We start from the raw sequence: 25,068 nt of genomic DNA on the forward strand, positions 1-25,068 counted from the left end.
GTCTCATATTATAGGTTACTTAACGCTTTTCTGAAAACATGTAAAACCACGTAATGAGCACATAACCCAACGAGTAACTAAAATCTTACGGTTGAAATTAATGCAAGATAAAATAAAACAATATGCTATAAATCAAATAAAAATTATATGCATCAATATCTATATTGATTATCTGTATCAATTTATCCTTCTATAGTTCATCACATTATCAGTCAAAATATCAATAACATTCAACAATACTAAGCCAGTAACAATATTATTATCATGATCAACAACATTAAATAGTGTTAATGACAATAAACCGTATTAGTGTTAGTCACAATATCAATATAGTGTTCACAACAGTATCAATATCAGTATTTAAATATTCAATGAGAGTATCTTAAGGGTATCTTGCTCCTACACTTATGACTCCCAATCAGTCGCTCCTTATAACTCTCAATTAATGTGCTTCTTATAACTCCCCTTGAATCACGTGAATCAGTCACCCCGACTCTTTATAACTCCAAATCAATTTCCAGTTCCTTATGACCCCTAATAAGTGAATCATGTGGATGAGTATGATATTATGTGGAGTTATCATATCATGTATCTGATATCATTCAGTACTTTATTAAAAATGTAATAAAATCACATCAAATTATTACAAAATGATCAAATCTATAATATATCCAAACTTAGACAGTGAAAGATTATAAAATCAGGATAAAGTATTTTTGGCAGATTTAGGAGAGAATATATAGAAATCAAAATCATTGAAAACTAAAGTAATTGATTAGTCACTTACAATAAATAGAATAAAATCTGTAATAGGAATGTCTAACAAATATGATTCAAATACTTTTCTCTCTCCTCTCTTCTTCTCCTCTTTCAATTTCTTCCTAGCCAAGAAATCAAGTGAATGAGTCAGTGGAGTGAGACTGATATATATATATATATATATATATACAAATTCGGGTTATCGGGTTGACTCGAACCCGACCCCATTTTTCAAACGAGTTAAAAATAAAATCCGAATCCGACCCGTTTATTAGATTGATCGACCCAAACCTGAATTTTTTGGGTCAGTTATCGGGTCGGGTCAATATTTGACACCCGTTGTGCAGGGTCATGTTAACATGCGCCATGTGTGCGCAATAGTGCGTGCAATTTGAATTTATGTTATATAATTTTTAAATATTTATATTATTCTAATTTGTAAATAATATAATAATAAATTTTATGTTATTAATTATTCATTTACTTGAGTCACACTCGATTCCTCAGGCAGCTGAAGCCACAATCCCTCACGCCTGCACGAATTCTGCCTACCTTAGGCTCGACTGAAGCTATGAACCCTCGCGGACGCCCGAATCCGCGATTCTCCATGGGATTCCACTCCCTTCACGTGATTTCGCATGGATTTAGCCTCCCTTCACACTATTTCGCATGGATTCTACCTCCCTTCATGCTATTCTGGAGCTCGATCGTCCGGGTATTCCTTCCGTCGCTCCATGTTCGTCCGAGTATTCTTTCCTTCCCTTCACAACATTGATGCCCCTAGCTTGAAGCATACTTGTTCCATTGAGCTCTTTGGTTTTCAAGCCACTATCTAAAAATTTTCACACAAATATAGTATAGTTATGGAGCATGCTTATTTCAATGAACTTGATTTTATGAATCTTGAAGCACACCACTAGAGTGCACCGAAGAAGACACCCATCATTGCAAGTATGAGTGTATGACCTTGAAATAGGTTTGTATTTATAATTATAACTAAGCATAGTAGATGAAATGATTTTATCAAGTATGATTTATATTCTTCTTGTAAGAAAATCAAGAGAAGCTCTAACTTTTTATTCTAAATATTATTTTATTTGGTATTAAATTAGAATATTTTCTATTGGCTTTTATCTAATAGAGACATTGATTAGTTTTGCTAGTTGGTTGGATCTAGATAGAGTATTGGGTAGCCAATTTGAGCATGCCATTATAACTAGGTCTACAAGGTCAATCTTATACCATATGTTAATTTTATTGTTAGGATATAGGTTAGTTAACTAGAATATGCAAAGTTATCAAAATTTCTTCATGAATCCTAATAATATTTTTATGATATACCAAGCAAATTTGAATAATCTTGAGTTATTAGCTTCATTAAAATGCCTACTTTATTTTATATGCTTATTATTCTATTTTATTTTGATTAACGCCAAATAACAAAATCATTTAGTTCAATAGTATACTTCTTATTAGATTTCAAGGTTTTAAGCATGTGAGATGGACTTTGAATTTGCTTGCTTATTGAACATAAAAAAAAAAAAGATTCAATTCAATCTTTAAAGAAATATTCAACATGGAAATATGTAATATTATCTAATGAAGCCGATAACAATATTATGACATATTTTTGGTGGTAAAATAACAAAATGAGAAATTACACGCCACAAACAACACCTTTTGGAGGTTTTAGAAATGCTAGAGCTTGCTCTACTTTCCCAAGCACGTTAATGATTGAATTGAGAAAAAAAAACATTTAAAAGAATAGATTAATGACACATCAAATATCATTCTTGACGAAGGATATGACTTTGATGTAGTAACAAATGATGATATTCTCGGCGTTGGACCATTCAAAATATTTCAAACAAATAAATCCAACACTTAGAGTTAAATTTCACATCAATATTCATCCTTAAAGCATCAAAACCAAAAGGTCATCAAATACTTCTCTTACATTAAATACTGATAACTTGGTGAAACAGAGGAAATTCCAATTTAGCAAAGAGATTGATGCTACTAAAAGGAAATGAGAGGAAAGATTATTCATTTTTTGACAGATGGATGTATGATGCTGGTATTTTATTTAATGCAATGAAATATGACAGTTTTCCTATCGTGGTCGAGATATTTGGACAGTTTGGATCTGAAATGAAACCTCCTCGTTATCATGAGGCACAAGTTGTTTGAAGAAAAAAGGTTGGACTTACACATGAGCAATTGCCACGTCATCAAGAAGATTGTGTATGATATGATTGTTGTCCAATGGAGGATGGATGGACATTGAGGAATGAGAAAAGTTTAATTAATTTTTTTGTGAATTATCTGAGAGATGTTGCATTCATAAAGTCAATAGATGCCAGTTCTTTTTATAAGAATGCTATGAATATGTTCGAATTATTTTTGCAAGTACATTGAGATTATTGATCGGTTGATCCATATAATGTGATTCAAGTTGTTACTAATAATATATTTGAAAATGTCCTTGCAGATTTGACATATCCTAGTCCTATGTTATTTCATATAAAGAATAAATTTTTTGTCTTAAAATAATTTTTAATGACATTATAGAAAAAATTATTGATGGACAATTATCCACACATTTATTAGATTCCTTGTGCTACTCATTGTTTATATTTAATATTGGAGAACATTTTTAAAATTTAAAAACATAGACGATTCTTTGAGAAAGTGGTGAATGTATACAGTTTTATATATTCAAAGGCTTGCTTGATTTAATTAGAATGTGCACAAATCAAAGAGCACTTGTTAAACCCGTCAAGACTTGTTTCGTAATAATTTTATTGACTTTATAGCGTTTTCATCAACATCAATTGAATTTGAAAAAAAATGTTTAATTTTGAAGAGTTCATTTTGGGTCCTTATGCAAAAGAGACAAACAAAACAATCTCAACATACAATCTTGCAACAATCATTCTGGAATACTATTTTGTAGACCTTAAAAATAGCTTGTCTTTTATTGAAGGTTCTTAGATTGATCGATAGAGAAAGGAAGCTCCCAATAGCTTATATATATGAATCAATGGATAAGGAAAAAAAGGCAATTGCTAAAAGCTATAGCAACATTGATAAATATGATCAAAATTTTAAAATTATTGATAGACGATGAAAAGTGCAAGACCAACCTCTATATGCAGTAGTGCACTTTTTAAATTCCGAATATTTTTTAGTAGTTTTAGCATTGCTCATGATAAGTAAATACCTGATAATCTTTATTCATGTATTGGAAGATTATTTAAAGATATAAATAAAGAAAGCAAAATCAGTAATGAATTAAGTTTATATGTTAGGGGTGAAGGTCCTCCAGCTATAACACAAATGACTAACTGATATCTATGTATTATTATTTGCATAAATTAAGATTGATCAGCAATTCTATAAAAGTAGAATATAAAAATTTTATTTCTTTTAACTGATTGGTGGTTGGAACACTGTCGTTGCTAGGTCCCAAGTCCTGTATGAGAAAAGTGGAGAGTTGCGTTAGGCAGTCGACATTCAGTGTAAAACTTGTTGAATAATTATGACATGAATCCTTTAAAAAATTATGTTAATGCTAGGGCATCTCCTAGAAGCGACGTATTGTATGACCTGAATACAACGACAAGTGTGCAAGGGCTACTGAGCCGACGCCCAGGTGTAATGTTAAATAGGCAAGGGTTCCCACATCGAGGACGGATGCGGGCAAAGAAGCTAGTCTATGAAACTAAAATTAGGATATAAATTTGAAATATATGCTCCCTTACATAAAAGTTAATGTAATTAATATATATTATGATTCATAGGAAGATAAATATATTGTACATTCAGGAAATTAAATGGGTTGGAGAGAAGGCTAAGGAGATTGATAGTTTAGAATATAAATTTTTGTATTCGAGTAGGAGTCGTACTAGAAATGGTGGTGTGATTATAGATAAGAGTTTGAAAGATAATGTTATAAAAATTAACATAATTAGAGATAGAATTATAGCTTTAAAGATTTTTTTTTATGCTAAGATTGTTAATATTATAAGTGCTTATGCACCTCAAGTAAGTTTGAAAATGAGTTCAAAATTAAAATTTTAGAACGATTAGAATAATTAATACAAAAGATACCTTTTGAATAAAGAATTTTTATTGGAAGAGATTTAAATGGACATGTTGGTAAAGGTAGATGATTTTAAAAGCATTCATGGTGACCATGAGTTTGGAACGACAAATGAAGGTGGTAAGACAATATTAGATTTTTCTTTAGCTTATGAATTTTTAATAACTAATACCTTATTTAAGAAAATAGATGAGCACTTTATCACTTATTAAAATGGATATAGTAAAATGCAGATTGATTATTTTCTTATAAGAAAATTATATCATTTAGATTGCAAATATTAATGTAAAGTTATTCTAAGTGAAAATTTATGTATCTAACTTTGTTATTAATTTTGGACTTTACGATAAAGAGACATAATATAAAATAAAGTAAAATATTATTCTAGGATTAGATGGGGGCATTTAAAGAATATTAATTAAAATATTTTTGAGAGTAAGATTTTAGATCTTAAGATTTTGTCTGTGCATGAGGATGCTAATGTTATGTGGGAAAATTTGACTAGTGATATTAAGAATATTTTAAAAGATGTGTTGGAGTTTCGAAGGGAATAACTCTTAATAGTAAAAATAGTTGGTGGTGAAATCCAAATGTGCAAGAAAAGATAAAAAAATAAGAAGTTTTGTTATAAAAATTGATTTAGATGTAAAGAGGCTCGTAAGGAATCTAAGAAAGCTATTTGCGATGCAAAGAGCTTAACTTTTAATGATTTATATAATAGATTAGATACTAATGAGTAAGAAAAATATATATATATATTTATATATAAGTTAGCCAAACAAAGAGATAGGAGTGGTAAGGATTTAGTTCAAGTGAAGTGTATTAAGAATGAAGATCAAAAAGTACTTTTCTTAGAAGATGATATTCAATAAAGGTGGATGAGATATTTTGCTAAACTTTTTAATGAATAAAGTGAAAATATGATTGAATTTAGTGACTTTAGCACCCTAAATGAAAGTAAATATTTTTATTTTTATAGACATATTAGTAAAAGCGAAGTTAGAGAGGCTTTAAAGAAAATGAAGTGTGGAAAAGCCATTGGACCTGATGATATTTCAATAGAAATGTGGAAATGCTTAGGAGAGGAAGGAATTTCTTGGCTTACTAAACTTTTTAATACTATTTTGAAGACTAAAAAGATGCCATATGATTCGAGAATGAGTGTGTTAATTCATGTTTTTAAGAATAAATGTGATACACAGGAGTGTGCAAATTATAAAGGAATTAAGTTAATGTGTCATACTTTAAAACTATGGGAGCGAGTTATGGAGCGTAGGTTGTGGCCTATACTAATGTTTCTCAAAATCAATTTCGATTCATGCCGGGTAGGTCTACTATGGAAGCCATACATTTATTGAGAGGTTTGATGGAAAAATATAGAGATAATAAGGAGGATCTACATATAATATTTATTGATTTAGAGAAAGCGTATGATAAAGTTCCAAGAGAAATGTTATGGAGAGTTCTTGAAAAGAAAGGAGTTAATAACGCTTATATTCAAATCATTAAAGATATGTATGCATGAGCTATATTACTTGTGTTCAAACACAAGGTGGTTTGACCAATCATTTTTCTATTTCGGTTGGATTACATCAAGGATCAGCCTTAAGCCCATATCTTTTTGCTTTAGTCATGGATGTTCTCACTAGACATTTGCAAGAGGATGTGCCTTAGTGTATGGTTTTTGTTGATGATATTCTTCTTGTTGATTAGACTAGAGAGGGAATTGAAGGTAAACTTGAATTATGGAGGTCAACATTCGATCGCTTGAGTAGATCTAAAACTGAATATATGGAGTGTAATTTAGTAGCAATAGTCCTGGTGAGAGGATTGTGTCTTTGAGCGATCAAGTAATTAATAAGAATACACGTTTTAGATATCTTGAATCTATTGTTCAGGGTGATGGTGAAATAGATGGGGATATTATCAGCAGAATTCAAGTTGGATGGTTGAAGTGGAGGAATGCATCAGGCTTGTTGTGCGATAGAAAAGTCCCTCTCAAACTTAAGGGAAATTCTATAGGATGGTGGTGAGACATGCAATGCTTTATGGTGCCGAATGTTGACCATTAAAAGAGAAGCATAATACTAAGTTAAGTGTTGCAGAGATGAGGATGCTTAGGTGGATGAGTGGCTTTACCCTTAGAGATAGGATACGAAATGAGCATATACGTGAAATGGTTGGAGTAGCTCCAGTGGAAGATAAGATTAGAGAGAGTCGCCTTATATGGTTTGGTCACATTAAACTGAGGCTTTCCGATGACTCAGTTAGGAAATTGAGGTATTAGATTTGACTTATGTTAAGAAAGGTAGATGCAGACCTAAAAAGACTTGGTTAGAAAATATTAGAAATGATCTTCTTTATTAGATTTAAATGAGAATTTGATTTAAATGAGAATTTGACTTTTAATTGGACATAATGGAGAAAAAGGATTCATGCAGCCGACCCCAAGTAGTGAGACAAATGCTTGATGATGATGATGTTATTGTTGTTATTGATTGGTGGTTGGAATATGGCCAACGAACTCCTCATTTGTTAAGTTTTGCTATTAAAGTCCTTAGTCTAATATGTAGTTCATCTGGATGCAAACGTAATTGGAGTATAATCAAACATGTACGTATTTTTATAGAGTATTAGTTGCTTTTATATGCATGTTCATATTATAGTAATATAATTATGTTTTAATTGTATAGTAGAAGAACCGACCGATTAGGTATTTTTCGCTGGGTCGTGCGGAGTTGTGGCGTGTCGTTCGTGAGCTAGGGCTTCTCCTCTCTTCGTCGTCTGCTATTGCTCGTGAGCTCGAGCAAGAGAGGTGAGTCGGCGAATAGGGAGATAAGAGTTTTCGGTCATTCGACAGTTGGGAGTTTCGAGACGTTACTGCTCCGGTTAGGAGTTCTTATCTCGGGTATGGTTGTTGGCTTGCTGCTCCAGTAAACTTTTTTTTTTTCAGATCCTAAACAATTTTTTTTTTCAAATCTATTGTATGCTCTTTCTTTTTTATTCAATTTTATTCTTTTTAGGCTTTTTGTGAAGACTTTTCTGAATGGTTCATATTCGAGTGAAGATTTAGGGTTTTTGATTCAAGTTCATTTTTTATGAAAGAAGAATAACTATGAATACTAAAGGTGCATCTTGCATTTTCTTATAATGAAAATTTCATAAAAAAGCCTTCAATTTGAGCTGAGCTCGAGCTAACGAGCCGAATTCGAGTTTAGGATTCAGACACATGAGTAGAGTTCGAACTCGAGTTCTTGACTCGAGTCGACCTCGAGCTTGAGTTCGAGCCACTTAAAAAATTTGTGAGCTGAGCTCAAACTAGCTATGTTTCGAACTCGACTCGACTTATTTGCACCCATAACTGTTGCAAAAGCCATTGGTGTTTATTATAAAGTTACTACATTTCGAGAGCGATCAAAAGGCAAAGAGAATGAATCTTCATCTAGGCATGATATTATTACTATTAAGAATGAGGATGATAAGGGTGATAGAAGAGGATTATGATATTTCATATTAATGCCTATCTTTTTATAATTATTTTTTTTATTTTGTGCCATATTCAAAATGGAGCGCGCTGCGCCATGGCTCCGCTTCCTGGTGCGCTATTTGTCGTTGACAAGTATGGATAGGATGAAATGCATGATATTACAAAAAATATCATGTGAAAATTAGGTTAAACTATTTGCTTGAGAAGAGGTATCTTGGGTAGATTATAAGCATTAAATCTTTTTTTTTTTATTTCATGATTTTATTTTCCTTCCATTCATTTTGAATAGCATAAAATGTAGGATTAACTTGTCAGAATAAAAAAGAAAAAAAAAAAAAACTGAGGCTCAAGTTAGCGCATCATTAAGCATATTCTTTTGTTGAAATCTAGTCGTTTCCAGTACAGAGGATCCGACGGACACAAAGATCAATCCGTGGGATGCTCTCTTGGATCACGCCTTAATAAAGGAAGAATTTAGGAAAGATTTTATTAGATTTTATGTATTTTATTATTTCCTCATTAGGATCTTGTATAGATCTATAAATAGGGAAGATTGTAATGAATAAAGACAAGCTTTTTCCTCTCAAATTCTCAGTTTTCACATGGTATCAGAGCTAACGGCCTTCATTGCCGATTGAAGAACGATCCTAGAATCGTCGGAGGAAAAGAGGAAAAGAATAAATCGGAGCTACAAGACGCTGCGGATGCCGCCTCCGACTCCGACGAACGCAAGCAGGCGGAGTCGAACAACCAGACACCGTCTGAAGCTGTCTACTGCTCCGGACGAATACGACCTACCCTTAGCTTTCGATCCGGGACGGAATCGGAAGGACCGACCGCTCCGCAAACATTAAACCCCGAAGCCTGAAGCTGAAGCCAGAAGTCTCGATCTTCTGCGGAGAAGCTCAAGCCTCGCGGACTCAGTTTTCACATCTTCATTATACGAAAACTTCAAGGTTTACATTTTTAGACAGTTTTGAGAATACTTTTTGCTTCAAAATGTGCCTTTTTATGTACTCTATATGTATTTAAGTAGGAAGATTAGTTCTTATGTTTTTGCATTAACTTCCCTTATTTATTTATGAGGTATATTTTCAACATTAAAGATTTAATATCTTTTTGAGGAGCTTCGAACCTCAAAATTACCTGCTGATTTTTCCACATGAGTGAATTCTATTTAATTTGCTGCTTGTATTGAGCCTCGCATTTTTTTTACAGCTACTTTAATATTAAGAGCATCATTCAGGAAAGACATGCCTTAATCAAATGATGTATGAATGACAAAAGATGAATTTTGAAAGCTAGCACATGATCTCTTGGATGATTACATGGCTGATAATTACTCTTTAGAGGAGTTATTTGCACCACGTGGGAGTTCATACAATCCTATCCATTTTTGCTATTTACTTATCCTACAAATATCCTGCTTCTGGTAGCCGATTATAAGGAGTCAAAATATGCCTAGAAGTTGAATTGGAATGATTTTCAGGAATGATTAGATCCTTCATCTATTTAAGTTGATTTTTTTAAATCTTGTTTTAATTAAATTAAAAGTTTGTTTGGGACAACTTTCTTACTGGTTTACTTTTTAGAAAGCAACTATATTATCATTTGGCTTTTACTTTCTTGCTGCTTTCTCATTATTTTCCAAAAATTTATGTGGTGGAAGCTGTTTTTTGCTGCCGGAGTAGCCCATAACAAATTTACAATCAATTTTATAAAACACTATTACTGTCCCAATCAGATCCTAAATGTAATAAAGATAAGAACAATCTCATCATTATTGTTTATTTTTTGTAAGTAAATAAAGATAAGGATAATCCCAAACGCTGTAGCCGTCACAACCAACTTTTTTCTGTGTGAATTTTTAGATTATTGATGAACAGATTATGTATTGGAGCTTAAAAATATTTATTTATTTTTCTCTTTTAATCCATATTCTGTATGCGGATCACCTGATGTTACGTACACAAAGGGTCTCTTCATCTTCTGCTGATATTCTTTCTCTTAAAGTTTTCACATCCCTTCTTGCTGTGGTATCTTCCTCGTCCACAGCTTTTGAAATGTTTGTGGGTCTTATTGGGCCCTGATACAAAAATCAGGAAAATCATCATTTAGCTATTGGCGAAGTTTCTATGTACATTCACTAGCATATATAGCTGAACTAATATTGTGCAATAAAACATTTTGTTTGTGTTTTGAGTAAGATTTTTATCAAGCTCATTTTGTTTATATTAGCCAGCAGTCCCTCGTACAACAATGGGTTGGTCTAATTTCCTTTGAATTTTCTTGTTATTGGAACTTTCCCTTCTGATTGTCAGCAATGCAATTCATCGTTTGCAACTCTTATGTTATTGTACTGGATGTTAAATGCAAAAAAGTTAGTCTTCGAATACCTTTGATTTTTTGCATGAAAAGTGAATGGTGTTGTGGGCCAATGCTTCATTTCACTTGCATTGTGTATTGTTTATGTTGGATTTAAATTTGTGCATTAGAATCTTAATAACAAGCAATGATAGGAGGTTTGAGAGAAAGAAAAGAGAGAGAACTAGAGAGAAAAGCTATAAGAATATTATTAGATTTTGGTATCATATATAAAACTAGTGTGACATGAGCCCATTAGTATGTTCGAATATGTTCAGCTCCATTCTTTGACCTCTTATTTATAATTTATGTCAAGATTTAATGCTTTAAGAATGTCAATGATCATGTAATACAAGTAAATGACATTGGTAGGTTTAATAATATTTATTGAAAAATGTCAAAGTCTTGTTGGTTGATGGTTGTTTAATTGTTGGGGCAACTCATAAGTTATAAGTTGTGGGTGTGTTCATTTGATGTTCGTGGTGGTTGAATTCTCTTCTGTGACATACCTAGCAAGTTATCTTTGTTGGATCTAAATTTTTTGTGGATGACATCCGATATTACTAGCAAGCAATCTTTTAGGCAGGAATTAGGGAATTTGGAGAGGCTTTGGTGAGCATGGAGAGTGAGAGTGACTGAAATGTAGAATACACTCAAAGAATATATAAAAATCTTGAATATATAGGAATTAACAAACCAAATGTTCCTCCTCATCTCTTATTTATGGGGCTTGGATAGTAAAAACTCACCAATGACATCAGACATGGAACGTTTGCCTCCAGCTCAGCTCAACAACTCATCGTGCGATTCTAACAGCTAAGACTAATCTCAGCCTTACACGTATACAGCACCTGCACAAGTTCATCTATATATACATAGCTATATACATTACTAATGTATTCACAGACTCATCTTTACATAGAAATGAAGTATTACCTTTCTGCAGCCCACTCTCTCTGTTTCTGTTAAAGCTGCACCTGTCTCTGTTCTCTCTTTAGTTTAGCATCTAACATCATGGCAACCTCATTCTCCCATACAGACAACACATCGGCGGACACACAAGACACCGATGCCCCTATCCCCTCCTCTATAATTTCTTATCTCTAATATCAAAACTATTTTTTCTCTTTCCCTCTCAAATGACAACTATCCAACTTGGAGATCCCAATCCTCAAACTATTTTGTGCAAATGGCTATGTGGACTTCCTCGACAGAACCTCTCCACCCCCTCCGCACACTATATTCGATATCACTAGAACCTCTCTACCCCCAACCCGGACAACAATCGGTGGACTCATATCGACCAGAACCTATATGCAGCCGTTGATCCCTAAAGCAAATAAAAAAAAGTATCAAATTATGTGTGCATACCTGTTCAAATCTCTTGAAATTCAGTAGGAATCCCGCCGAGACACTGTATACGCAGCTCCGTTCGCGTCTATTCCCGTAAATCCCTCGCCTCGGTCGAGTGTCCAAGCATGTCGTTAAATACCGAACCAAATGAAGCCTTCTGCCTCTTCCTCCTTCCTCTCTCGCGACCAAATTCCTGTTTCTCCATACTCCACACCTCCATCGACGAAGTCACCCTCTCGATTGAAGAAGATCCCGCCGATCTCACCCTCTTAAATTTATAATTAATAGTTAATTGTAACTAATTAATTATTAATTATAATTCATTATTAATTACTTATAATTTTTAATTATAATTAATTATTATTAATTAGTTATAATTAGCTAATTAATTATTTATAATGAATCATAATTAATTATTAATTATAATTAATTATGGTTATTCATGATTAATAATTATTAATAAAAAGAAGAAGAAGAAGAAAGAGAATAATGTATCTCTTTTCTTGCCTCGATCTACGTGCTAGTACCACCTCTTCGACCCTTTGCTATGGTATAAAGTTCTGAACCTGGGAGAATCTTCCCTCGACACTTGCAACGGGGCGAATAACGACCCATGCATGCTTTTCTTAGCACGGTGGAAGGAAGTTCGCTCCGGTGCTTGTAGCGAGGCGGGTAATCCCCCTAAAAGTCCTTTTTCGGTGTTCGTGGCTCGCCAAGGGACTACCCATCCACGTTTTTCTTTGCGTGGTGTGAGGAAACTTGGTGCGATGCTTACAATGAAGCAGGCGATCCCTGTGCGTGCTTTTCTTAGCACGGCGGGGCAATAAAGAACTACTTTAAAGACCCATGCAAGCCTTTCTTGGCATGGTGGATGACGAATATTACTGCCGCGGTGTCTCACAAGCATCGACTGTGCACGTCTTTATTGACGTGGCGGGTAGGCTGCCTCTTGGTTTTCCTCTAAATGGAGGAGACGCCGGGAGGCTACCGAAATTTTGTCTGAAATAAGACAAGGACTTGAACAAAAAATGAGACTTTATTTGGACTTAATGAATTATATACAAACTTGAATGATTAAATAAAAGATTTGATTTAAACAAGACTTGATGAGCTACAAAGGACTACACTCAAACTTGATTTGAGCATTAAACGAACTTGAACTTGCAAGCATTTGACTCAAATTCGAGTGAACTCAAAGGTCGCAGGGACATACAACTTGAGATTGATACTCGAACTCAAGCAAGGACTCGAATTGAACAACAAGAAGCTTGAACTTGAAAGTGATACGAGGGACTTGAACAAACTATAAATGACAATAACAAGGGCTTTGAATCAAATGACAATGGCTTAAATTTATAAGTTGGATAAGAAGTTTGGAGCATAAACTCAACTTGAACTGGATGAGCAATCAATGAAGGAATGAATTTGAATAATCTCTAATGAAGGCTAAGAAGTGACTACTTCAATCGGAGTGAAAATGAAAGGTGATATCAAATTCATCATATGCATTAAAACCTACTTTGAAGGAAACGAATTTGCAAGTGGAATTCAACTAGCAAGCCACAAGAAAATGGTGAAAGACCTAGTTTTATTATAAAACCATTACATAGGGATTTTGAGTCATGATGATCGACCTATGGTATTGAAGTTAACTCATCCACAAGATGCAAATTTCTGATTGACAATAATACTAATGTTGTCTACAAACCTATATGAACCTCATGCGATGAATGCAATATACTCGCCAAACTACAAATGAATTCAAAGGGTTCAGACGGTGAATGCTACCATATCATTTCAATCGACATCAACCATTTATGGATGAACATAGAAACTCCTTATGGGCAATAAGAGCTAGCTTGAAAACAAATAGATAACTCATGCCAAGATGTCCAATATTTGAAATGTATGGTAATCTATACATGAATGAAACATAAAGGGAGGCAATGACAATGATTGCAATGACACCCCGAAAATCAAGATCAATCCCCTTGTGGAAGAATACACTGCTCCCTTGCAAGTGAAAGGTGGTCGATTCGCATCAAGTGCAACCATTAACAAGTCATTGTGGGACACTTGCTACATAGAATATTTATCCCTTGTGAGCAAGGAGGTCGATACATAGAAAATTCAAGCACTTTCAAGTGATTGCAGGAGATTCGTATACATGCCGCATGTTATCTACAATCAAACACCGGATGATGCACAACAAATTAAAAATGAAAATCTCTACGAGCTACCGTAGAGGACTTGTTATACGTTCAATGTGTCAACCACAAGAAAAATGCAGAATAACTATAGCAAATACAAGTGATTAAGGTCGATGATAGAAGACTCATATGCAAAGCGACTTTACCATGAACAAAGGATTTATATGAATGCAATTATTTACAAGCGAAAGCAGGAGATTCATTCGTGCACTATAATTCAACTTCAGAAAGCAACAAATAGTGCACGACAATCTACATGTATAAAGCAACAAACAACTCAATTTAGAAGTTGTTACACCACGCCACCGAATCCGCAACATTCATGAAAGCAGACAGAAGGCGTTTTACAAATATGTCAAGAATGCCCCACACATGCATCGTAGTTTGTATACACATGTACACTAAAGGGGCAATCATAACCAAACACCCGCATGGGCCCCGACGAGTGTGTTATTGGTACACGTGATGTTTAGGGATGCTGCGCGGGTTAATAAGTTTGAACCCGATCCTCTTAGGCAGGTAAATAGGAGTCGACAAGGTTCAACAAATAACTATAAAATGCCCTCAAACACCCGCATGGGCCCCGATGAGTGTGTTGTGATAACACATGTGATGTCTAAGGATGTTGCGCGGGTTAATAAGTGAATTCAAGTTTGAACCCGATCATTTTATACGGATCAATAGGAGTTGACAGGGTTCGAACAATCAAACAAGTATACGGTGGCGGCGACCGGTATATTTATTTGAATACATTCATATTAAGCCTTCAAGGCCTATAATAATATTAATTCACTAATAAAGGCACAAAGCCTACAAGATCCTCTATCATCAAGTTAATAGGGTCGACAAGGTTTAAGCTTTAAATAAAAATAACCCCAAACAACACAATGATGGCCGTGTTGAACGAAAATCTCAATCGGAGGGAATTCTAAATATTTCAAGCTTCACTCAAATATCCCCAAAATCCAAATTTTCCAAAAACCATCCGAACTCCAAGATATTTAAATTTGAAATCAACCATGAAACACTTAAAGCAAAACTCATCAACCATCTGCAAGATAACACGTATCTCTATGTATCTGATTGACGACTAGCCTTAATCGAAAGTTCTCTCTCGTGATCGGGAGGGGTAATTAACTATAGGGCTTGCGGCTATAAGAAACCAAAACTCAGATCATAAAATCCTCGCAAAATGAAGGCGAAATCTCTGGGTAGTGTCTTATCTACAAACCCATCTGCCTTCCAAAATTTACCCCGGAATTTAATCCGTTAAAACTCCCTCGCCGAAGATAAAAACAACAGTGGGTGGAGGCCGGGGCTGAATTTTCGAAGCCCACAGTAGCCATTTGCTCCAGCATTCAACCCAGCATACTCTCCTACATTCTTCATCTCGGCACTTGTGTGGACATTTGGATTACACTAGAATGTTGCATTCTGGCGACAAATAGGTCCCAAGTCATACAGCTTAAAAATGAACTTCACCACATTTCCATGGGCACCCTTACAATGCTCCAATACTTTACAAACGTGAAGACACTCGTGGACAATATCACAACAGTCGACTGTCCGGTTATCTTTGAGGATATCCTACTCTACACACTCAACGACTTGCCACCTCAGTACTAGGCCTTCAAGTCTTCTATCAGAATAAAATTAACTCCAATCAACCTTGAAGATCTCTACTCTCTTCTATTGAGTGAAGATATTAACCTTTTGTGGGCTCCAAAAATTCGGCCCCGGCCTCCTCGCTCGCTGCGCTTTTCTATTTATTCGGTGAGGGAGTTTTAACGAACTAAGTTCCGAGGTAAATTTTGGAAGGCAGATGGGTTTGTAGATAAGACACTACCCAGAGATTTCACCCTCATTTTGCTAGGAATTTATGATCTGAGTTCTGGTTTCCTATAGGCGCAAGCCCCTATAGTTAATTACCTTTCCCGATCACGAGAGAGAACTTTCGATTAAGGCTAGTCGTCGATCAGATACATATAGAGAATACGTGTTATCTGGCATATAGTAGCAGCATGAGTTTGTGTATTTGAGAATTGGATTTGGATTTGGGAATCTGGAGAGTTTGATATTTAAAATAGACATTTCATCATCTTGCACTTAAAGCGGATGGTGGGGGAATGGATGATGGGCCCGATCAAGACCCCATGGTTCCGTCGTCCCGGGCCATCGTGGTCTCTGGTCTACTTAGTCAGAGGAGGTAGTCGACCCAACCTGACAGAAGGATCCTTGTCGGCAGCCATGGGTTGCTTCGTCCAAGGGGACCTTGTAGACCTGGGTTGGATGTTTGTCTAAGGGGACAAATTTGAATCCACCTTAGCTGACAGAGGGCTTCGTGCCCTATCGATCATATCCTATTGATTCATATCTCAAGGATTTGATGTCAATAAGGAGCGTATTGGCCTGGCCATAACCGGTATTTCATGGTGCCATTTGACGGCAAAATCACTCAGTTCACAGGGCCCCGGGTCGTCGTAACCGTTTATCCTGCGGTGCCATTTGGCGGCAGACCGCCGGTCAGAGGACACATACCACGTCCTTATCGGCAGGAGACTGTTTGAGAATGGATCCTAGTGATATTTTCGACTAGGCATTTAGCTCTTTGTGAGCGTAAGTAAATTTTAATTTGTCCACCTCGACAAACAGTTGCGGAGGGTGGATGGATTTCGCTTTGAGTGATTGATGGATTTATTTCAGATTTTAAATATCCGGACATTTGGGATAGAATTTGGAAATTTTGGATTTTGGACTTTCGGGAGGCATTTGAAAATATTTGTGAACCCCTCCGGTTGAGATTAGCATTCAACACGGCCATCATCAGGGTGTTTGTGGTCATTTTCATTGTCTAGATTGAACCTTGTCGACTCTATCTGGCTGTCGACAGATGATCGGGTTTTGTAGGCTTTATACCTTCATTTATGAATTTTCTTGATTTTAGGCCTTGATGACCGAATATGAATGCATTCAAATAAATATTCCGATCACATTCGTGACCGTATATTTATCTGAGAGTTTGAACCCTGTCTACTCCTATTCACCTGCTTAGGAGGATCGGGTTTCGTAGGCTTCATGCCTTTTGTTTAGTGAATTCTTTTGATTGTAGGCCTTGAAGGTCTAATATGAATGTATTGAAACAGATATATCGATCGCCATAATCATGTATTTGTTTGAATGTTCGAACCCTGTCTACTTCTATTGATCCGTATAGAAGGATCAGGCTCGAACTAGAATTCACTTGTTGACCCGCGCAGCATCCCTAGACGTCACATGTGTACCAATAACACTCTCGCCGGGGCCTATGCTGGTATTGATTGTATTTACCCCTTTAGTGTACCTATGTGTATACAGATTACAGTGCACGTGCAGGGGTATTTAGGAACATTTGTAGTTGTGCATGTATTTTTCATTTGAATGCACGACATTTCCTTGGAGAGCTTATGCACGCCTTCCGTCTGCTTGTACGAATGTTGCAGATCCGGTGGCATGCGTTGTAAATTGTAGACGCCTTCTGTCTGCTTGTACAGTGGTTGCAGATCCGGTGGCGATTTAGTCTTGATTTTGACTCCCCCTTTATCATTCATCGGGATGGGATTTTCTTGAAATTTGGAGTCATTGACTGCTGATTTGGACAGAATTCCTTTTAGGATATTCGGTGTAGTGGACTTGTTATTTTCGATGTTCGTGGACATCAGAACTGTTTTCTTCCTAAGGATGGGACAAGGAAGAAACTTTGGAACACCAGGAAGTTTAGTTCTAATTTGTTTGAACTTTCCTCCCATTCTGCCAGGAGGTGTCCTTTTTCGTACATCGGGTTGTCTTTGTACCCGGTACACTGACAGCACTTTGATCACCACTGTCGTATGTGATGCTTATACTTGTGCCCACAGTGATTCGTTGCACCTACGACATACCCACTATTGTTATCCACAAGTGTTCATTTGCAGGGCATCGTTGTATCCACTACGACCTCCTGAAGGTATTTGTAGAAGACCCATTGACATTAGTACCATATCCACCTTTCACCAATCTCAGGTGGGTTTAATGTATTTGCACTTGTTTGTGGGGGCAAATCTTCCATTATTGGTCTTCCGTATTGCCATCTCAATCAACAGGCAATTGTAGGGATTGTTGTAGGAATTCATGCATCGAGGTCTTGTAATATACTTTGAGTCACTTTTGACCATACGAATGCTCTTGTAGTTTGAGTTTCCTCATGTGTGATCCAAGTTTCGACCTTTGCATGTGTTGAGTCCAAGTTCAATTTAATTCAAACTTGAATTCATCAAGTTTACAAGTCCTCGCTTAATGTATTATGGTCCGAGTTCGAGTACGAGCTCAGAGTCTTTGTCCAGACCAGATGCAAGACTGAGTCCCTTCATGTTCTTGAAGGTTCAAGTCCCCTACAATCCAACTCAATTACTCGCTTGAGTTCAAATTGCTCGAGCCATTAATGTTCGATTTGAGTCCAGAATGCAAGTTCTAGTATAGGTCCCCTGCAGTCCGAGTCTTGTTCAAATTTTAGTGTATTCCACACTTTGAGTTCGAGTGTATGTTCAAATGATTGCTCAAAGTCTTCTGGAGTCTTTGCAGGTACAATTTAATATTCAGATTGTCTTGAATTTGATTTTAACTTTGATTTCGTTTCATTTGAGTTTCGATATTTAGAAATCTTTTAGAATTTTGTTCTGATTTAGGTCTCCAAGTCTACTAGTCTCGTTCGAGTACAAGTCATTTATAGCCCAAATCAGATCTTTGTGCCTGTTCAAATGTTCAACTTGGGTCCACATCTTTGTTCTCTTAGAGTTTCAAAACAGGTCCGAGTAGAGTAATATTTCACCCGAAATTTCTGCAGCCTCCCGACGTCTCCCCTGTTTAGGGGAAAACTACGAGAAAACTGGGCCTTTCCCACCACGCTAAGAAAAGCGTGTATGGTAGGTGCCCTCTTTCGAGGACACCGCGGCCGTGTAAAGTCTTTGTCCCACCACACGCTAAGAAGCGTGTATGGATCTTCTACCGGTACCTATTTGCAAGAGAAAAATAGTTGTTTCCCCGCAAGCGGGTACTTATGGGTATCCTGACTTCGTCGTACGCATCGCACCGGTTTTTCCTTTCCCACCACGCTAAGAAAAGCGTGTAATAGGCGGGTTACTTGGCTCGCCGCAACACACTGAGAGCAAGGATTTGGAACCAAGGGTCCGCTCGCCTACTTGTCATCGGGTGTCGTGCGCGGTTGCCCCTCCCACCTGCTAAGAAAAGCGTGCATAGGCAACCACCGACTCGAACACGCATGCCGAGGTAAGAGAGCAACGAGGGTTCCAAAAAATTTAACCTTTGGGACCAGCGGTAGTGGCGATGGGGCTCGGAGTCGAGGCAAGAAGAGGGGCACACGCATTTTTATTATAATATCCTTTATTATAATTTATATTAATTATAATAATAATAATTATATAATTATTAATTGATAATTAATTACTAATTACAATATTTATAATTAATGAGCTAATTTAACAATTAATTATAATTAATGAGCTAATTTTAATCATAATTATTAATGATTATAATTAATTTGAAATTAATTATAATCAATCAAATATTTAAATTTAATATTAACTAAATAATATCAATTAATTATAATTAGATAATTAATTATTATAATAATTAAAATAACTATTAAATATAATTAATAAAAATTATAAATAAAAGAAATAAATAATAACAATTAAAAGAAATCCCTCGGCTTGGCAGGATTACGGGATTTGGCTGGAGAAAGCTAAATCCAGCCAACAAGTTTTTTGGTGTGCGCGTTAAAATCCATCGATGGGTAAATCCGCGGATTAAGGATTTAACGGCTTAATCCCGTATTTACTTAAATCCTTTAGTTCGGTGGATTTCGGGGACTTGGCCGACAAGAAAACTGTCGAAGAGGTAGATCAAGAAGTTAAGTTCTCGACGGCAAGGACGCGAGCTGGCAGACTGATCAACTACTGCTTTTGCGATCGACCCACAGGCGGGGAAATCGTTGTTTGCCTGAAGGAGCGAAGTACACCGTCGCCACGGACGGGACGTATGCAGGCGATCGAGGCAGGGTTTTGGTTCTTCTCTCTCTCTCTCTCTCTCTCTCTCTCTCTCTCTCTCTCATTTTTCACAGGAATCGGCCGAAGAGGCGTGTGAAAGGAAGAAAGCTAACTTCACGGCCGGCGAGCTCTCGTTGCCTCTGAACGAAATGCCGTAACTTCCGATCTGACTGGAAGAAACAATCATCGAAGGAGTGAAGGAAGCAGTGAGAGAGAGAGCTTCGGTTCGGTGCTCTCGCGTGGGAAGAAGCCCCGATCCAAGAGCTTTGCTCTCGGTTTTAACAGCATGAGGGGAGCAGCGACTGAGACTTGTCGTGCGACATGCGAATTGTTTCGACAACGTGGGGAGCGACGTGCGAGAATGCGACTTTGGCGTGCAGACAACGTGCGTGTGGCCCTGGCAGGGGGTAGGTGAGGTTTGAATTTTCTCTTTTTTGTTTTGTTTTCGGTATATAGGTCAACACCTTTCTCAGGATTCATCCAAAGAACCAACCTCTCCCAATCCTCACACAACATTATACTCCTACCGTGAAAGAGGTCGAGGTCGTGGCCACTTCACAAACTCCTCTCCTCGAGGTCGAACATTTGTGCAGTCATCCAAAAGCCCTTCCAACCCCAACCCTCTTGGCTCTCTAGATTGTCAGATCTGTGGGAAGCGAGGGCACACCGCAAATGTATGCTGGCATAGACTTAACACTCAATACCCAACATTGTCCACCGCTCTTCTAGCCTCCACTCCTCAACCCTCCAGCGACTGGATAATCGACTCGCGTGCCTCGTCACATCTCACCAACAATCTAGACATCTCTCTTCCAACCGAATATACATGACCAGATTCAATCTCTGTTAGTGATGGTCGCCCCCCTTCCAATAGCTCACTCCGGACAAGGCATCCTCTCTACTCCCAATCGTAAGCTTCTACTACCTAATTTGCTACATCTCCCTCACATTTCTCACAACTTACTCTCAGTTTCCAAACTTACAAAATATAATAACATCTCTATTCTCTTTGATGCATTCGGTTTCCACATCAAGGATCCGACAACCAACTCCACCATTCTATCAGGTCCTTGCCATAACGGGCTTTACCACCTAGCTCCTCAAAACACCCGCAACAATCATGCTCTCACGACAATATCTTAATTTACGCTTCGATGGCATCATCGTCTCAACATCAACATCAGCAAACAATCAATACCATCTCCAAACAACATAGTTCTTTAGCTATTCCTATCTCTCATACATCTAGTACATCTTGCTCCTCATGTAAGGCCTCTAAAGGCCATAAGCTACCTTTCTCTAGGCCCACAAATCATAATTACAAACCTTTAGAATTACTACACACTGATGTATGGGGACCCTCCCCAATTGCTTCCACCCAAGGTTTTAAATACTATTTACTTATTGCTGATGATTATACTCATTTCACTTGGGTCTTTTTGTTTATGCATAAATTTGATGTGCTTAAAACATTCATCAAATTTCATTCCACCATTGAAAAATAGCTCTCCTACACTGTCAAATATTTGTGCAGCGATGATGGCAAAGAATTCGTTAATCATTCTCTTAAAACTATCTAATTTTTCATGGCATTTCTCACTAGGTCACCTGCCCATACACAGAAACAAAATGGCCTTGCTAAAAGAAAACATCGCCACATTCTTGAAACCACACGCACCCTACTCCGTACAACCCACCTCCCTTATTCTCTATGGCTCGACACTCTACTTACAGCCGTTTATCTAATCAACCTTCTACCTTCACCCACCACTTCAAACAAGTCTCCCTATCAACTACTTTTCAATAAATCCTCACTCTATGCTCACCTCCGCACATTCGGCTGCGCATGCTTCCCTTTGCTACCACCACCAGCCCGACATAAACTATCAATAAAATCAACCCCCTACGTCTTTATCTGCAATGCCCCATCCTCCAAAGGCTATAAGCGCTTTGATCCCACCGCTGGACACATTCAAATATCCCGCCATGTCACATCTGACGAATCTACATTTCCCAATCAAAATAAAAAAACCGCATCTGCTAACTCCTCTCCCACTTAACCTTCTCACTAGAATCCCAACCTACTTCTCCCAACTTCAATTACCCAAATACCTCCTACAAAACCTCAACCAGACTCTGCCACACCATCATCCACCAACTTACCAACCGAGCTCTACCATCTTAATCTCCCAACCAATCCCCCCACATACCAAATGATAACTTGCTCCAAAACTGGGTCACTCAAATCCCACTCCATATTCAACCTAAATCTCCAAACCTCCCAACCATCCTCTGACCCAACCACATACATTGATGCTTCCAAACATTTCCATTGATGCTCAGCCATGGCCACTGAGTTCCTAGCCCTCCAACAACAAGGCACATGGATCCTTGTTCCACCTCCCCCCAACACATATTCTTGGGTGTCGTTGGACCTACAAAACCAAATGACACACTGATGGCTATGTTGCTTGATATAAAGCCCGCCTTGTAGCTCAAGGCAATCATCATGAATATGACCTTAACTATACCGACACATTAAGCCCCATAGCCAAATTTCTCTCCATTCGAGTTCTCCTCACCATAGCCATCACTTATACCTGGCCAATTCATCAACTCAACATCACAAATGCATTCTTACATGGCTCAATCAACGAAACCGTCTACATATAACAACCTCGTGGCTTTGAAGATTCCCAAAACCCTCACCACGTCTGCCTTCTCCAAAAATCCCTTTACGGCCTTAGACTTGCCCCTCACCAATGATTCAAGACATTCTCATCAAATCTTCTCTCCATCAACTTTCATCACAGTAAGGCTTACCCCCCCTCTTCACATTCCACCAAATCACACTCAGCCTATCTCCTAATCTATGTCGATGACATCCTACTCTCCGGCATTAATCCTCGAGCACTTTCCAATATTCTTAAATCTCTTCAAAATCACTTCTCAATTAAAAATCTCGGATTCCCTTCCAACTTTCTTGTAATTCAAATATCTCATCACAACAATCAATTACAGCTTTCACAATCCTCATATGCTCAAACCATCCTAAAACAATCCGGCCTCCTCAACTGCAACTCCCTCAACAATCGTTCATACCTCAAACCACCCACTACAATTCCAAACGACGTTCTCTCATCCGACCCCACAATATACAGACAGCTCACCGGATCTCTTCAGTACCTAACCATCACTCGTCCCAACATAGCCTTTGCCAACAACACCTTTTGTCAATACATGCATTGCCCACTTTCTCATCATTTCCATCTCATGTGTGTTCTCCGGTATCTCCAAGGTAGCGAACACTTCGGTATTCCTATTTACAAATCCTCACTTCACCTCTCAGCATACTCAAATGCAAATTGGGCCTTGGATCCAATTTCCCGCAGATCAACAACCGGTTATTGTACATTTCTTGGAGACAATCTCATTTCCTGGACAACTAAGAAGCAACCAATTGTCGTCCGGTCTTCAACAGAGGCCGAATATAGAGCTCAAGCAACAACTGCAGTAGAAATTATTTGTCTACAAAGCCTTCTCACAGATTTTTTTATTCCTCCTCAGCAACCGACATTCATCTACCGTGACAACACCTCGACAATAGCTCTAGCTAATAATTCCAGTCTTCCACGATCGCACGCAGCACATTATCGTGGACTACCACTTCATTCAGGATCATATACAAGCAAACAAAATTGCTGTCACACAAGTAATGTCCACCATCCTCACCAAACCATTACCCACTCCAAGATTTCAGCTCCTTCGCTCCAAACTAATAGTCCAACACTCACCTGTTGACTCATTAGTTTGTGGGGCCTAACAATAAGCACTCACTCATCAACAGCATCTGACACGAAACGTTTGCCTCCAGCTCAGCTCAACAGCTCACCGTATAATGTTAACAGTCAAGACTCATCTCAGCCTTACAAGTATATAGCACCTGCACCATTTCACCTATATATACATAGCTATATACAATAAAAATGCATTCACAGACTCATCTTTACATAGAAATGAAGTATTACTTTCTGCAGCCTACTTTGTCTCTGTTTCTGTTAATGCTACACCCGTCTCTGTTCTCTCTTTAGTTTAGCTTCATTCACAGATAGTTAGAGAAAAGCCTACACACAATGAAAAAAATGACAAACACAAGTAAATATTTAAGAATGACCCATTACGAGCTTGATAGTTCTTGCAATGAAGAATGACTTAGGGAGGCTGATCACTGTCAAGACGAGTGCAAGCTATCAAATGCAACCCAGTCCAACCAGGTCACTATTTTGAAGCAGCATTGCATTTAGACGACTGAATTTTTATTTTTTATAGCAGGAATGGAGAGAGCTCATATCTGTTTCAGAAAGAACAAATGAAACCTTTTCAAGGTGTCTTACATGTAAACTTCTTTTTGTTCTGCTACTCGCAGAGCTGGTTCTATTCCTTTTTCCCATCAAATGAAATGTTCGCATGTGGATTGGATTGAGTATTATAATTTGGTAAATTCTAATGAGATGTTAATTGCTGTGATTTTGTCATAAATTTGACATAATTTTTGTGAGAGCATTAAACTCTTTAACTTTCTCCTGCTGACGAATGTATACATTTAATTATAGGGGAATTCATGCTTAACAATATGTGAAGCGTTGTAAATCAGTTATCTTCATGAGTTGTCTCTTCTAACTCTTAACTGAAGATGCTGGTGAATATTCG

At 37.2% G+C, this 25,068-nt stretch overlaps 1 protein-coding gene across 9 annotated transcripts; it reads left to right on the forward strand.

The window, feature by feature from the left end:
• The first annotated feature begins 1,258 nt into the window (after window positions 1-1,258).
• Window positions 1,259-24,784, forward strand: LOC110091837. Of its 9 annotated transcripts, none has more exons than XR_003700803.1 (2): window positions 1,259-1,505; window positions 24,691-24,784. XR_003700803.1 is itself a non-coding variant. In XM_020816107.2 (2 exons), the coding sequence occupies exons 1-2, from the start codon at window positions 1,429-1,431 to the stop codon at window positions 9,217-9,219; spliced, it is 333 nt and encodes a 110-aa protein (XP_020671766.1). In that variant the 5' UTR covers window positions 1,259-1,428; the 3' UTR covers window positions 9,220-9,512. The 9 variants fall into 9 exon arrangements, 5 of the variants coding, with proteins under 5 accessions (XP_020671766.1, XP_020671749.1, XP_028550922.1 ...); XR_002302537.2 differs by lacking the exon at window positions 24,691-24,784 and adding an exon at window positions 9,570-9,972; XR_002302536.2 differs by lacking the exon at window positions 24,691-24,784 and adding an exon at window positions 9,570-9,972 and having other exon boundaries at window positions 1,259-1,495.
• The last annotated feature ends 284 nt before the right edge of the window (window positions 24,785-25,068 follow it).

The sequence above is a fragment of the Dendrobium catenatum genome, unplaced genomic scaffold, assembly GCF_001605985.2.
Source record: "Dendrobium catenatum unplaced genomic scaffold, ASM160598v2 fragScaff_scaffold_621, whole genome shotgun sequence".
NCBI classification, from domain to species: Eukaryota; Viridiplantae; Streptophyta; class Magnoliopsida; order Asparagales; family Orchidaceae; genus Dendrobium; species Dendrobium catenatum.

What these genes read in the sequence shown, in the direction of transcription:
- LOC110091837 (XM_020816090.2), top strand. Translation starts at nt 1,331, where the DNA reads ATGAACCCTCGCGGACGCCCGAATCCGCGATTCTCCATGGGATTCCAC. An exon ending in TATTCCTTCCGTCGCTCCAT is followed by an intron (nt 1,496 to 8,946) that starts GTTCGTCCGAGT and finishes TCAAATTCTCAG; the next exon opens with TTTTCACATGGTATCAGAGC.